Source organism: Erpetoichthys calabaricus, chromosome 12 (assembly GCF_900747795.2).
Source record: "Erpetoichthys calabaricus chromosome 12, fErpCal1.3, whole genome shotgun sequence".
NCBI classification, from domain to species: Eukaryota; Metazoa; Chordata; class Cladistia; order Polypteriformes; family Polypteridae; genus Erpetoichthys; species Erpetoichthys calabaricus.
This window is the reverse complement of record NC_041405.2, coordinates 91,530,981-91,545,693: the sequence shown is the minus strand read 5'-3', so window position 1 is coordinate 91,545,693 and position 14,713 is coordinate 91,530,981. Positions and strand designations below refer to the sequence as shown.

At 35.8% G+C, this 14,713-nt stretch overlaps 1 protein-coding gene across 1 annotated transcript in view; it reads right to left on the bottom strand.

Annotated features, from left to right (window-relative positions):
• vimr2 (vimentin-related 2) overlaps positions 1 to 14,713 on the bottom strand; it is an 82,803-nt gene that overhangs the window by 62,579 nt on the left and 5,511 nt on the right. Inside the window, exon 4 of the mRNA XM_028815883.2 lies at positions 12,537 to 12,656. Within this exon, the coding sequence (XP_028671716.2) occupies positions 12,537 to 12,656 (120 nt within the window). The remainder of the gene's footprint in view (positions 1 to 12,536; positions 12,657 to 14,713) is intronic.

The window sequence follows — 14,713 nt, the reverse complement described above, 5'->3', positions numbered from 1 at the left end:
CTCCAGCTGCAAATATGCAAACCGTATCACAGACCTTCTCTTCCATACTGTATATGTACATACATACAAACTATTTTAATTAAGACAGATCACATTCAAGGATGCTAGTCTTAAATTCTTAGATTTCTGAATCAGATTTCATCTGTTAAATTAGTGTAAAAAAAAAAAAAAAAGATCAGAAACATAGAATGGACAGAGACTTTGAAAGGTTACAGGTACTGAAATCATTGAAGTGGGTGCCCCATTTTGATATCAATGCTGAGGACCCCCAAAATGTGTGTTTTGATAAAAACAAAACCAATAATACTGTGCCAAATTGAGGAAATGCTCAACTGGGAGAAATCCACATTTCATTTGGTGTCAGTTTTTCTAGATAAATAAATCCACATTAAAACTTTGTTGGAGACTAACTCGCACACATCTCCTGCCCACATTCAGCCAAGCACTATTCAATTGCTCTTTCAAGCAGAACATGCTCTGAGGAGAGTGTAACATGGGTAGTAAATAATAGCTCAGAACATCCAACAGATGTTCAATTAATGAGTAATCCAGAGGTTCAGGTGATCGAGGACTGGTGCAAATGTCAAATAAACATTATCTGGAGTTGACAGCTATGTAATACAGCATTGCCCTGTTGAAAAATGGCACAAAGCAGCAGAAGTAAAAGGCCATCCTGGGTAAAAGCACTGCATTAATTGAAAAATGTTTACTGCTAACTGTGTTGTCTCAGTTGAAGTCATAAATGAAGCACTGTCTTAGCCCATGATCCCTTGAGTTAAAATGAAGTGAGCCACAATTGTATAGATTGTAAAAAGACCTGATACAATTTTATGACAATGTATTTCTCAAAGCACTGGTCCTTCCTTGATTTTGTTTTTCTAGCCTTCCAAGAGCTTTCCTGACATCTGTGCAAACCTTCCAGCAACCACTTCCACTATCAGTATCCCACTGCCTTGTTTTGAACAGCAAATGTAGGCTCAGATAGCAAGAAATAACCATCCAGTCTTCAGAAGACTTATGATTCAGTCCTGATCAGTCTAGATCAATTGTTTTCAAAACTGTCCAACATTTTGCCAAGATATTCATGATATGCTATAATGGCAGTACAGGAATTCCAAACCCAGTGCAATCCATGCATGGTTGGTTACAATTTTCTAATGGCATGCTCTGCCTTCTAGTAGCAACAATTGATAGGAAACCATTAGAATTTGAATACTTGGCTTTGCTAATCTTCAGGAAACAAAGTAGGGATATGTTTGGATTATTAATAAAGCAATTAACTGGGTTAATTTTGTCGAAGGTCTAAATATAAATCCAACAACAGCAGCTCAAAGCATCTTTTGCATGGTTTCATGATTTTAGAGTTTAGCATCCACCACCATCATCTGAAAAGGGAAAATGCTGTAACCAGATGCACTTCTGCCATTGCCACACAAGTATGGCACCATTTTGAATGATGGCAGATTTACATTTGCACTTTGCCAGGCTTCTTTTTAAGTCAAAAATGTCAATGGGAAATATCTCCTACACTAGTCTTTCATTTTAGCAGTTTGGTGGCTGTGCCTTAAACAACAACAATAGTGAATCAATTTTGAAAAAGTGCCTTAAACAACAATAATGGTGAATCAGTTTTGAAAAACTAATGGTAAACCTATGTTGTATACTGTTGAGGCACATATATACCAATACACATACTTAAAAAAGCAGATTGACCAAAAAAGGCAGAAGCTCCTGGTTAAATGAAGGATCTAAAGTATACAAGAAAATCAGATATGTCCATACAGGTTTGGTTGCCGATTTCCTGCACTGTAAATATAAAGAGTCAACATAAAAATGTCTCCTATAATTATGGAAAACAAAAGAAAAAGAAGGTATTTCAGTGACTGTTAAAGAGGGTTGGTTGCTGAAGCATTGAAAATAGAATACTTTCTGACACGCTAATTTATTTCTGAAGCTTTACTGTCTCACTCAAGGTGTGGATGAAAGCTGAGCCTATATTCACAGTATGATGCAACATTTTTCAATGAATGATGCAGTATTTATATTATGAACTTTACTATGTGCCTATTAGTACAAACTTACAATGTACCAAAGATGAAGATAAACCAAAAATGAATTATAATTCTTTACATACATGTAGCCTTGCAAAATATTAAAATCCACTTTATGAAAAAAAAAACTAATGGGTGAGAAAACAAGTTAGGCCACAGTGACACCTAGTGGGAGTACTTTGCAGTACAAATTCAGAAGTGTGCATTAATAATTTACAGATGGACAGACCATCAATAAATACATGTTACCAGACCGATAATTAGTAAAGCAACCATTAGTAATCAAAAATTGGTTACATTGCTGATGATAATTTAGGTAATGACAACACATTAGAAAGACAGCCAATTATTATATTTCTAATAACCTGAACATAAACAAAAATGTTTCTTTAATTTTAATTTCACCTAATAGCTTTTTTCAGATTCTTTCTTCTTAATTCTACCTCTTAACTGTACTATTGCAACCTTTTCAGAACTTTGAAGTTTTCTTCTTTGTCCTATCACTTATCCTGGACTTGCACAGGGTCTGTTTTTCGACACAGCAGTTTCCATCTATTCTGATTGAGGACATCTTCAGGGTGACGTCAACTTACCCTATGCCTTTTTGCTAGCTATCATTTCTTTGAGAGAAAGGCCATTTTTGCCACCTTTTGTCGTTGCTGCGAACCACGTGCCCATACCATCACAGACAGGCTTCACAAATATTATTGATGATAGGCACCACTCCCATGATTTTTTGCACATCATTTTATATGACTTGTTAGACCAAAAGACCTGCATAGAATATTCATCTCTATGGTATGGAGGGCTTGTTTTGCTTCAAAACTTTGAAGTATTCCTTTGAAACTCACCCACTACACTGAATACCTGTAGAAGACAATTAAAATCTTAAAATTCAATTCTTAAATAATTACTGTTAGAGAATTCCTTTAAGATTTAGCAGTTAAAATGGCATTTAACCCATACAATTCATTAACCAATTTATGTGCAGCTCCTTGGGTTTTCATTACTTGTCTTGTCAAGAGTTCATTATTGAAAGTTAATTTATAACATTCTTGATGTTTTCATTATTTTGAGGTGTGCACAGTGAGAAAAGAACTATCCTTATCATGTCAATGATTGCTCAGTCAGTAAGAAACTCCTATGTTAAGACAATGAAATTTAAAGCAGGCCAAAATGGCACTACTGGATCATGCACAAGCCAGACTGAGGAAGAACACATCTGTATTTGGATCTGTCACATCTGTCAAAGCTACTTTTTCTCAAAATAATTAATCATGAGTTACCCAAGGCCACTGAGCCACGATGTTTGTCATCACATCTTGGCATCACAGATGACTTGTGCATTAATGGAATGTCACCACTCATGGTTTACAAGAGCAACTTTATTCTAGCTAGGTGTAACTTTTTGTAATATGAGTGCACCACACCATATGAAAACTGGATGTAATGCCTTGCTGATCTGTTAATGGCTTCAAGCACAACAGGTATCATGGAACAAAGCCTTACTGAGATATTTCTAAACCTATCAGCTAGTTCTGTAAGAAGTAACAACAAGTAGCCAACATAAACTGACAAAAACACAAAAAAGTTCTTCAATGAAAATACACAGCATTGACCCTCTTAAAAGGGAACTAAAATACAGTCTTGTACATCATGTGCGTCACTTTTGTGGTGTAATAGGTTCATCATGTCAACACACATTATAATAACAGCTCAGTGATATGTACAATTTTGTATGAGAGTTGTCATTTAGCTGGTTTGGCTAAATTGATCAAGGGTGTCGTCATTTCCCAGTTTCTACTAAATGTTGTATAAATATGAGTCAGAGTTGCTGTAAATTTAAGCACGTTCCTCCAACAAGTGTTACTTTATAAACCACATCATTGGCATGGGAAGTTGCATATATGCAATTTGAGTTTCTTTTTCGGCGTATACAAGCTTTATAAATGAGGCCCCAGATCTCATACAAATCAAGTACTGTATCTGTGGAAGGAGATGGAACAGCTTATTTGTTTGCAACAACTACGGGGCATACTGGAGTTGAGATTGCCATCATACATGCATCATACATTCAGCACTATGTCAGAATGAATTCAAACTGTTTTGAAGGCAGTGTTGGATCAACTCATTATCAGAAAGGTGTATCTAAGAAATTGTGCACTTAACATAGAACTGATTAAATCAATTAAAACCCTATTATCTAGTGCTGTTGCACCGTGTTTTGTGTGATTGTTTTTCCTGTTTAACCATGGTAGCTATAACATTAGGTTATGAGGCATGTTTAACAATTTATCAGTAAACCGGGCGCTGAATTTGCGATCACAAACATTACATAGTTTTGTAATGCCAGCTAAATTATCGCTAAATTGTTTGAGTATTCAGTAATGCCGTGATAAAGATTCAGAGTATGGCAGAAGTCATACCTGAGGTGTCTACAAACACAATATTACCATTTCTTTGACATGAAAAACCACCTGAATGGATTAAGATATTATGATCACATTTTTTTTCCTCTTATTACAATCCTACAACAGATCTGTTCAATCGTTTTGAACAGATTTGTTTCACAAGATACTCCATTTTCCTGAGTATACAGTATATCACTATAAGTAACTTTAAAAAAGTTCTCTTATAAAAGAAGTGCAGCAGATAATACACATGGATAATGAAAATGTTTTATAGACTTTATTTGAAACTTTTCAAAATTTTACAGTTTGTCATTATTTTATGTACAGTTACCATAGATAAGGGTTTTGTCATTGAGCAACCTGGAACTTTATTTTTCAGAAAAAAGAACAGAAATATTCTCTGTAATTGGCTCTGAGGCTAAGGATTTGGAAGGTTGCTGGTTCAAATCCTGTTACTGCCAGAAGGGATCCTACTTAGCTGAGCCCTTGAGCAAGGCCCTTAACCTGAAAATCATTCCAGGGGTGCTGTACAATGGCTAACCCTGCTCTCTGACAAATGTCAAATGAAAAGACAATTTTGAACAATAAGAAATTCAGCAAATCACTACAGAGAAACCCTTACATATTTATATGGAAGTATTCTATCTAACTGCACTCTCCAGTACTTAACAGTCATTTATTCTATGTAATTTTCTGCCACATAAGTAGTGATACTGATTTTGATCTTCATAAATTTAGATACATTTGCTGCCAGTGAAAAAATGAGGATAAAGAACATTGTACACTGCTAAATATAAAGGTGAAAAAGTGGTTCTTCAGAGCAATGCCATAGGGGAACCTTTTTTGGTTCCCAAAAGAACCATGCACATGACGTTTCCATAAAGATCCATTTATTTAGATCTGTTACAGATTCCAAAAATAACAGATAAGAAATTTGTGAAATACTAATAGTTTCATGATTTTAAAAAGACTTTTGCTGCATACAATAACTAAAACTAAATTCGTTTTCTCTTGATCTGTGGTTTCCTTGTAGCCTATTAGGCTAATATTTGGAACCTTTTTAAAGCCCAAAGAACCAATTTCTTATACAAAGAACACTTCACAGAATGAAATGGTTCTTTGTCAAGCAATGGTTCTACAAGGAACCAAATAACCCTGTAACATGCCATTAAGAACTGTAAGAGCATTATGAAAGTTAGATTTGGGTTAAGTTAACCTCAGATTTTTTTTGTAGAACAACTTTTATTTTGCACCAACACAGTAATCCAACAAAAAAGATTCTTCTCATACTGTAACATAATGACTTAATTTGATAAACTGCAATCTGTGTAAAGTTATTGCTGTAATTCTTAATTTTCATTAACTACTAACCAAACATTTAGTTCTGGATGTCTAACAATTTATTCATTTTAAACCTACTTCATCCAGATCAGGGTTGCAGGGTGACCTGAGCCTGTCCTGGTAACACTGTGCATAAGTCAGACTTGACTAGCACGGAATAATCACACAGACACCTGTGATGTCCACAACAGCTAGCTGCCAGCTATATTGTGGATTAATGCACTCTTAACTGTCTGGCTACTTTTGAGGCGGAAAGCATATAGTAGCTAGCAGCTCACTGGTAAAGCAGTGTTGATTGGTTTAATCCACTTGGCCAGCTATTTTTCATCCAGTCCTCTTGGCCAGTAACGTTGTGCACAACCTGCAGTATGCTCAAGTGTGTGGTTGTTATGAAATGAGACACACTTGCTAGGATTGACTTTTGAATGATCTCACTTTGCCTTCTGCATTCCACTAAAAGCAGAACTTTGAAGTGCTGATTAACATTGCAAATAAAATACGTTTCTGGCCAATAATAATTTCTGCCAATTGATGTGGTCATGTTGCCTACAATGACAAATCAGCATGGAGTAGCAAAAGCCCACAGCATGCAAGTCAGCAGCTTTTTATAGAGAAGTCTGCAAGAAATATCTTGGAAAGAAGATTGTGCAGCTTGGGAAATAAAGCTCAAATATATTATCATGTGTACAGAGTACAGTAAAATTCTTACTTGCATGTCTGACCAACTTGCATTATGTCACCACTCTCTGGTGTTGTAATAACAAAACTTTACTAGTCAAACATGGACCTTACCATTAAACTTAAACATTCTAAGTTAGTAGGCTAAATTTAAAGAAAACCAGTAAAACCTAAACAAGCTTGAAATTGGTTTGACATCAGCACAGCATGAAAAAACAGCACTTTGCATAAGTCCCAAGTCAGACGTCTACATTACTACTATAAAAGAAGTGTGAATTTCAGTTTAAAAAGATACAATATTAGGCAAATGTAAATAATATAAGTATCACATATGACTATGTGCCATAATAAATACTGCAAAAATATATCAAAGACTGGGCACACACTAAAGACTTTTGAACATGTAGTGTAATTAGGTGTAGCTTTGTTCTTCCCCTTTGGTGACTGTCTTGAACTCACCAAAAATTTAGATTTTCTTAAGGGGGGAAAGAAAATAACTGCATTTGATGACAGAAGTGATGATTAAAGCTGTAAAAAAATAAAAACAAGAGTCATGAAGTCACCAAGAACATAACACCCGTCACCCTAACACCCACGTGCAGAGTGATGGTAAAGAAATGTACTGATCCGAAAAACATCTGACAGCAGAAATACACAAGGCATAATGAAAGATGACAACATTTTATCAGCATGAAAATTCAAAGTATAAAGTGGCTTTTGTTAAAAAAGCACAGTGATGAGCCAGCAAAGTTTTGGAACAAAGCTTTAAAGGTCTGATAAGACAATCTTCTTCTACACTGATGACAAGGTGGGAGAACAGAATGAAAAAAATCATCTGCAGAGAATCCAAGGCACATGACACTTCATCAACAAAACAAGGGAAATGCTCCTGACTGACTTTAACAACAGTATACCTAATGACTGTAGCAGAAAAATGGTTTTGAGAAGTGTAGAAAGACATCTTCATTGATATCAAGTAACTGTCCATTGACTGACTCATTGCCTGATTACAGTTCTTAATAAACTGCCTAAAAAACCAAGAAATTCAGTAGGCAAAAATAAGTGAAATGTCTTAGACTGGCCAAGCTGATAACACTGCAAATCCAACTGGGCAAGAGTTAGAAATGAGAAACAAACAGAAACTGAAAATTCCCCCAACAAAATCTTTGCAAAGTATCTCAAAATAGTAAACCAAGATCTCAGTGATATCGGATGTATTCAAGTTGTTAAGAAATTGGACTTTAAACTACAAGGTTACTGGTTGCATAATACTCAACTTTTCCAAAAGTGATACCCTTCATTTACGGGCAACACAGTAGTGCAGTGGTGCTGTTGCTACCTCATGGTAAGGAGGTCAGGGATTGTATCCTGGGTCCTTCCTGTGTGGAATCTTCATGTGTCTCCCCATTTCTGCATGGGTTTCCACCCACTGTCCCAAGACATGCAGGTAAGGTGAACTGGCAATATAACATTGGCCAATTGAACTTGTGTGTGTGTGTGTTTGCCCTGTCATGGACTGGTGCCCTGTATAGGGCTTGTTCCTACCTTGTGCCTTATACTAGCGGGGATAGGCTGCAGTATCCCCTGACCCCCCTGGTCTGGATTAAGTGGGTTGGAAAAATGACCTGACCCTTCATTTAGATCATATTAGCATGCCAGTGGCACAATCCCACAAAGGCAGACATGTATTGTGACATACACAGCGACTCACTTCAGCTACTCCGCGACTCTCACAGACAACAACGCTTGACTTTGTCTTTAGACATAGTGGTAGGCTAAGGATGTATGACACCAGACAACAAATGAATGTTCATTTGTAGTACATTGAATTCAATGCAGTGTCTAGGAATGAGGTGTGAAGGTGATTTGAAACCCACAAACAGAACTGAAGCTCGTCTGCCAGATGCCTCAATGTTTTACATGCCATGACAAAATGGAAAAAAGAAAGAAAAAAAAAACAGCAGAGACTGCACAAGTTAACTGTTTGTACAACACAAACTCTATCAGGAAGTATATTATTGGCTTTCATGAAAAGAGGCGAGCATGACTGTGCTGGAAGACTGGCATGCCGTCGCCAAATATGACATGCTCTGCAATTTTCAGTTGTGTAAATAGACGTGGTGCGGCAACGAGATCGGCAAGCATGACATACCGAATGACTAGAAGTCACATACGTAATATGACATCTTCCTGATTTGTAAGTGCCAAAAATGTAAACAGAACAGTTGGGAAACTGTATTGTAAATCTGTACCATTAAAGCATTAGTGTTCACTAATGAAAAGTGCTATATAGAATGTTGTGTGGTGGGTCGCTTATTTTTTTAAACTCCAATCTCTTTACATACTTTACATCTCTTTAAAGCCACTTTAGGCTTTTTTCATGTCCACTCTGGATATCTAAAAGATTATTCTGTATTTATTTGTCATTGACTACTCTGCTACATTATCAACTACAGTCCTTTACTAACACTTGACTATGACTGTGCTCCTCTATTATCTGTTAACTTTGCCCTTTCTTGCCATGACCCGAGAAAAGGAGGAGGTAAATGTAAACCACAAAAAGTTTTTTTTTATTCTGTAATTGTAGTAGTAGGGTGTTGTGTCATTGTATCCAGAATGGCTAACATGATAAGTCAAGCAAGATGACACCTGTGATTGTCTAACTGAACAGATTTCGAGGAAACTCAGGCCTGAAGAAGATGCCTGAGTTGCCTCAAAAGCTTACATAATGTAATTTGTTCAGTTAGAGTTGTCATTTTGCTTGACTTCTCATTCTCTGTAATTCTAAAAGCATATATACCTTGAAATACCCTGCAATATAACTGGAGATGCTGTACTTTTGCCTTTTTACTCCAATATGAATTATTAATTTGTATAACAAAATCATTGTGTTTTCACTTTTGGAGTTACTTAATGCAGGATTTTGACTTTTTTATATTTTATATAAAATGAATGTATTTTTGTAACTCATGAAAGTACTTTTGATGAAGAAAAGCAATGAAGGCGACATCAAAACAACAAAGATAAAATTACAATAGTATTGTTTGTAGTAAATTGTATTTATTATATATATATACTCATATATATATACATATATACATACACAAATATACAGTATATTCACATACGAGTATATATGCAGTATATATATATATATATATATATATATATATATATATATATATATATATATGCAGTATATATATATATATATTATATATATATACACACACATATATATATACACACATATATATATAGTGGAGTGTGGGTAATGCCAATCGAAGATAATCTATTGAGAAGAGTAGTGACACAAATAGTGTCAAAGGCCGCACTCAGATCAAAGAGGATGAGAATAGTGATTAAACCAGAATCAGCTGCCATAAGGAGGTTGTTAGTAATTTTTATAAGTGTCGTTTCTGTACTATGGAGGGGCGAAAACCAGACTGGAACCGTTCATACAGATTATTTTGAGATAAATGAGAATGAAGTTGAATGGCCACTATTTTGTCAAGAATTTGGAATTAAAGGGTAGATTAGAAATAGGTTATTGCAGCAGTTTTAAAAGATGAAGGAACAGTTCCAGTCGTGAGAGGGCAGTGAATTATAGCAGAAACAAGAGGAAACAAAGAAGGGGGGCAGGCTTTAACCAGAACTATGAAGACAAAAAGGACAAAGGAATTGCAAAAATCAGTTGAATAAAGGTGAGAAGGTAGAGAATCCAGGGGTTGTGTGATATAGGAGTGGTGGCTCTGAGGTTAGGGATCTGCACTCGCAATTGGAAGGTTGCCGGTTCGAATCCCGTAAATGCCAATAGGGACTCTGCTCTGTTGGGCCCTTCACCCAGGCCCTTAACCTGCAATTGCTGAGCGCTTTGAGTAGTGAGAAAAGCGCTATATAAATGCAAAGAATTATATTATAATTAAGCAGTGAAAACAATGACTTGGTGTTACATTTATTAGAAGAAATTATGTGAGTGTAATAGTTAGATTTGGTTTGAGCAATACAGTCCTTGTAACATAATATATGGTTTTTATACATCTCTTTGTGAACAAAGAGTCCAGTTTTTTTATATAACCGTTCAACTTGCTAGTCTTTGGCTTTCAAAAGGCGAAGTTCAGGCGTGAACCAGGGAGCAGAAAAAGAGAAAGAAACAGATCTAGTTTTTAATGGAGCAAAAGAGTTAAGAATACCATAGAGTCCAGTGTTATGGTGTGAGACCAGTTCTTCAGAAGTAGATAAATTATGAATGTCCATAAGGGAATCAATACAAGAGAAGAGAAAATCCAAGTTAATATTCTTAATATTACAGAAAGACATAAGAAGGGAAGCTTAGTAATGGAAAGAGCAAGTTTAACATTGAATGAAAGAAAAAAATGAACAGTTATCAATCAATGGTAAAATCAAAAGGGGTAACACCAGAGCAGCAGATCAAATCCAAGATATGTCCTTTAGAATGAGAATCCAAAACTCTTAAGGCAGGACGTAAAGTCTCTAGTAAGAGGGACATTGGTATTATCAATACGTATATTAAAATCCCCCAGAAATATTATGTATGATGAAACAGTAGATAGGTGTGTAAGAAAAACAGCAAAGACTTTGCCAGAGCCATGGAGTTCACAGATGTAAACAAACCCCCGGTGAGTGGATTCGTTAAGTTGGGAAAAGTCATGAGGTTGTTGCCATGTCTTGGTTAGACAGAAAGTCAAACTTACGATCAGTGAGGAGATCCTGGATGAGATGCCCCTTGCTCATAAGTGAGCAGATGTTCAACAAACTTAAGTTGACAATGGCGTTATCACTTTTGGCAATGGTGTTAGCCGACCAAGCTAGGCTGGCTAACACACTGTGGTCAGCAACACTGCCTATGTTACGTGGAGAACGTCGAGAGTTGGACCAGATGAAGTTTATTATTTTCAAAGTGTCAGCAGGAGGGTGCTGTCGGGTGAGGACTGCCCTGGTTCTCAAACAACCCAGAAGTGCTCCCCACAAGTCATGCTAAGTCACCGGAAGCTATTCCAGATCCAGTATAAAAGGAGACACACTAATCAAATGGAGGTGGAAGGAGAGGAAAGAGACATTGTTTTGCATGATTACTGGAGATACTGTATTTTATGGTATTCAGTTCTTGGTCAATTGAAAATCCATTATTTCAACCCATGACTGCGTTGGGTCTAAAGTTTGGGACTCAGTACCCCTTCTGGTTACAACTGGTAACACATAAAATCCACTGGCAAAAGAGTAACATACTAATTAAAATAGGAAAACAAAAAAATGCTCATTGTGTTATCTAAAATACAAAGTACTGTAACTAAACCTGATGTTCAGAATCTGAATTTGTTCACAAAAATTATTGTTGATTAAGCTGTATGCCATCAGTTTCTTAGCAGTATAAGATACCACAATTGTTTCATTTATTAATGTCTGTGTAAATAAAAAAAAATGAAAGACCTCATTCTCATTGCCCTAGTAAGAGTCATGCGCCTGAATGTATATATTCCCAACAACAGTAACCAGTTCTTCCTGAGAAATTCGCAACAGGCCAGTGGAGAACCATAACACCTCAATTTGTCTCATATCTGTGTAAGAGTCTAATCCTTTTGGGATGAATATAATTCAGCTCCTATTACAGACACATGGAAAACCATCCTAACTATATGCCCAAATCAACTAAACTGGCATCCAGTACTGCAGTGGCTCTGTTTATAGGTCTTTACAGACTATTGCATTTCTTATCTTGTTATAGACAGCGAGCGCAACAACCATACAAAGGAACCTTATTTTCCTTGCAAATACAATTTTATTTTTATCAGGTAGTACTCACAGCTCCATCCAATGTGACAATAGATTGGGTTACTCATCCAAGTAAGGCCTACCTCTCATCTCAGTTTTACTTGCACCCCTGGAAACTGCTGTAGCCAAAATTTAAGTCAAGCCACGGTTTGTCTTTTTCAGTCACCAGGTGAATTACATATGATCGATCGATAGGACAGACAGAGACAGAGAGAGACAGACAATTTTGTATCTTATAGAAGAAAAATAAGCACTGAATTACCACAGCAATATCCTCATGCTCTTCCTCCAGTAAATGTCTCTGATGCAACAGCTGCTCATATTTGTCATGCCATGCCTGAAGTGGTTTCTGCTGAGCACTAATATTGCAAAGTATCTCCTCCTGGCAGAAAAATAAATTTTCTTAAGTAGACTGAACATGTAAAAGGAAAGATGGGTATATAAACTATAAATTAATTTACAGATAGTTCAGAATAACAAAATCTTATCACTAAGACTTCTTACTTAGAAGACTTGCATAACAGAGGTCTGCAAAGGAGGACTCCAAGTACAAATGTGAAGTTGCTAATGTAACATTTTCTATTGAAATCACATTATGAATTTTCCATGAAGGTTAGAATCAAGATTAGCTTGCAAGATTAACTGCAAATCATTATATAGTTTGAAAGCATTATTTAAATACTTCTTGCACAAAGATTTTTGTGACTATCAAATCATAAAGATTCATTTAATAGGCACTGACTTATTAAAATGTGTTGTATTCTGCTGGGCTCATTAAAGTGATTTTTTATCAATAGATGAAAAGTTCTAAACTTGAAGGAAAGTACACCTTTTACACTTATGTCTGAAAAACTCTCTCCTTTCGATAATGATCTCTACACATCTACTGACTGAACTTGGGTTCGCTTAACATTGTTTTACTTTTTGACTTTTTGTTAAAAAGGTGGCACAGTAGGTACAACCACTATCGCACTTTTTCGGAGATCAAGGATAATTTCTCAGGTTAGTCACTGAGTTAGCGGGCAGATTTTTCCAGGCCCTCTGGTTTCTCTCCAAATTCCATAGATGTTAAAGTTGAAGTTAAAACTGAAGTAGCATGAGTGAATCTTAGGTATATGAGAGAGAGTGTGTACTACAGTTTGCTGCCACTATTAACAAAGTTTGCTCCAGCCTTGCACTCAAAGTTCCAAACTCTGCAAAAAGTAAACTTATAAAATGGATGGACGGATAGTTGTCAAGTATTGCTAAAGTGTCTTTAAACCGCACCTATAAAACGGATCCCCAATGGACATTTTCATGTTTTATTTTTTTACAACATTGAATCACAGCTGATTTAAATATGCTTTTTTATCCATCAAAAAAGACCCATAAATGTCAAAATGAAACCAAATCTCTACAGATTTATCCAAATTTATTCAAATTAAATGCTAAATAATCAATCACATAAGTATTAATGACTTTCAGGTCAGTATTTAGTAGCTGCACCTTTGGCTGCCATTCTGGACACTGCATATTCTTCTTTACAAAACTGCTCAAACTTTGACAGAGTGCATGGGGTTGAGTGAACAGCCTTTATCAAGTCCATGCACAAACTCTCAGTCAGACTGAGGTCTGGACTCTGACTTGGCCATTCCAAAATAGTAATATTGTTAATTTGAATCTATTCTCAAGTAGCTTTGGCTTTATGTCTGGTGACATTGTCTTGCCCTAAAATAGTCATGGTTCTCTCTGTCCCTGAATGATTCTGGAATACTCCTTTGTATTCCTGCTCTTGATGGTTGTGTGAAATTGACTTACCAGTGGTAGGACCCTCCAGGTACAGGTGTATCAATACTACAATAGCAGTGGAAACCTTGGCTGCCCACAGGTGATCTCCATTGAACTAATTCTGTGAATTTTTAAGACAATTGGTTCCACCACTGATAATTCAGGTGTGTCAGATTAAAGGGGGTGAATACTTAAACAATCAATTCTTTAGTGTATTGTATTTATAATAAATTAGATTAATTTGTAGATATTTTCTTGTAGATATTGACATAAAAGAGAATTTTTCTGTTGCTCAGTGTCAAAAAAGCCAAATTAAATCCACTTTGATTAAAAGTTGTAAAATAATAAAACACTGAAAAAACTCCAAGGAGTTGAATATTTTTTCTAGGCAGTGTCAATTTATTTTGTAATGCAACTATATGCATCTTTAAATTTATTCTGTACTGCAAATAAAGATCGATCGATTGATCTATCTATTGTACCTTTTGTTCTGTTTCTAAAATTGCTTTCTAAATGTTATTTTCATCATTATGATTATACCAAATGTTTTTCATTAAAATCAATACCTTTTTATTATGACACCATTAAATTGATTTAAGAATGTATAAAAGACATTATAGACATGTTTCTTGAGAAAGCTGTTTCATTTTGGCCATTTTTGAACCCACAACT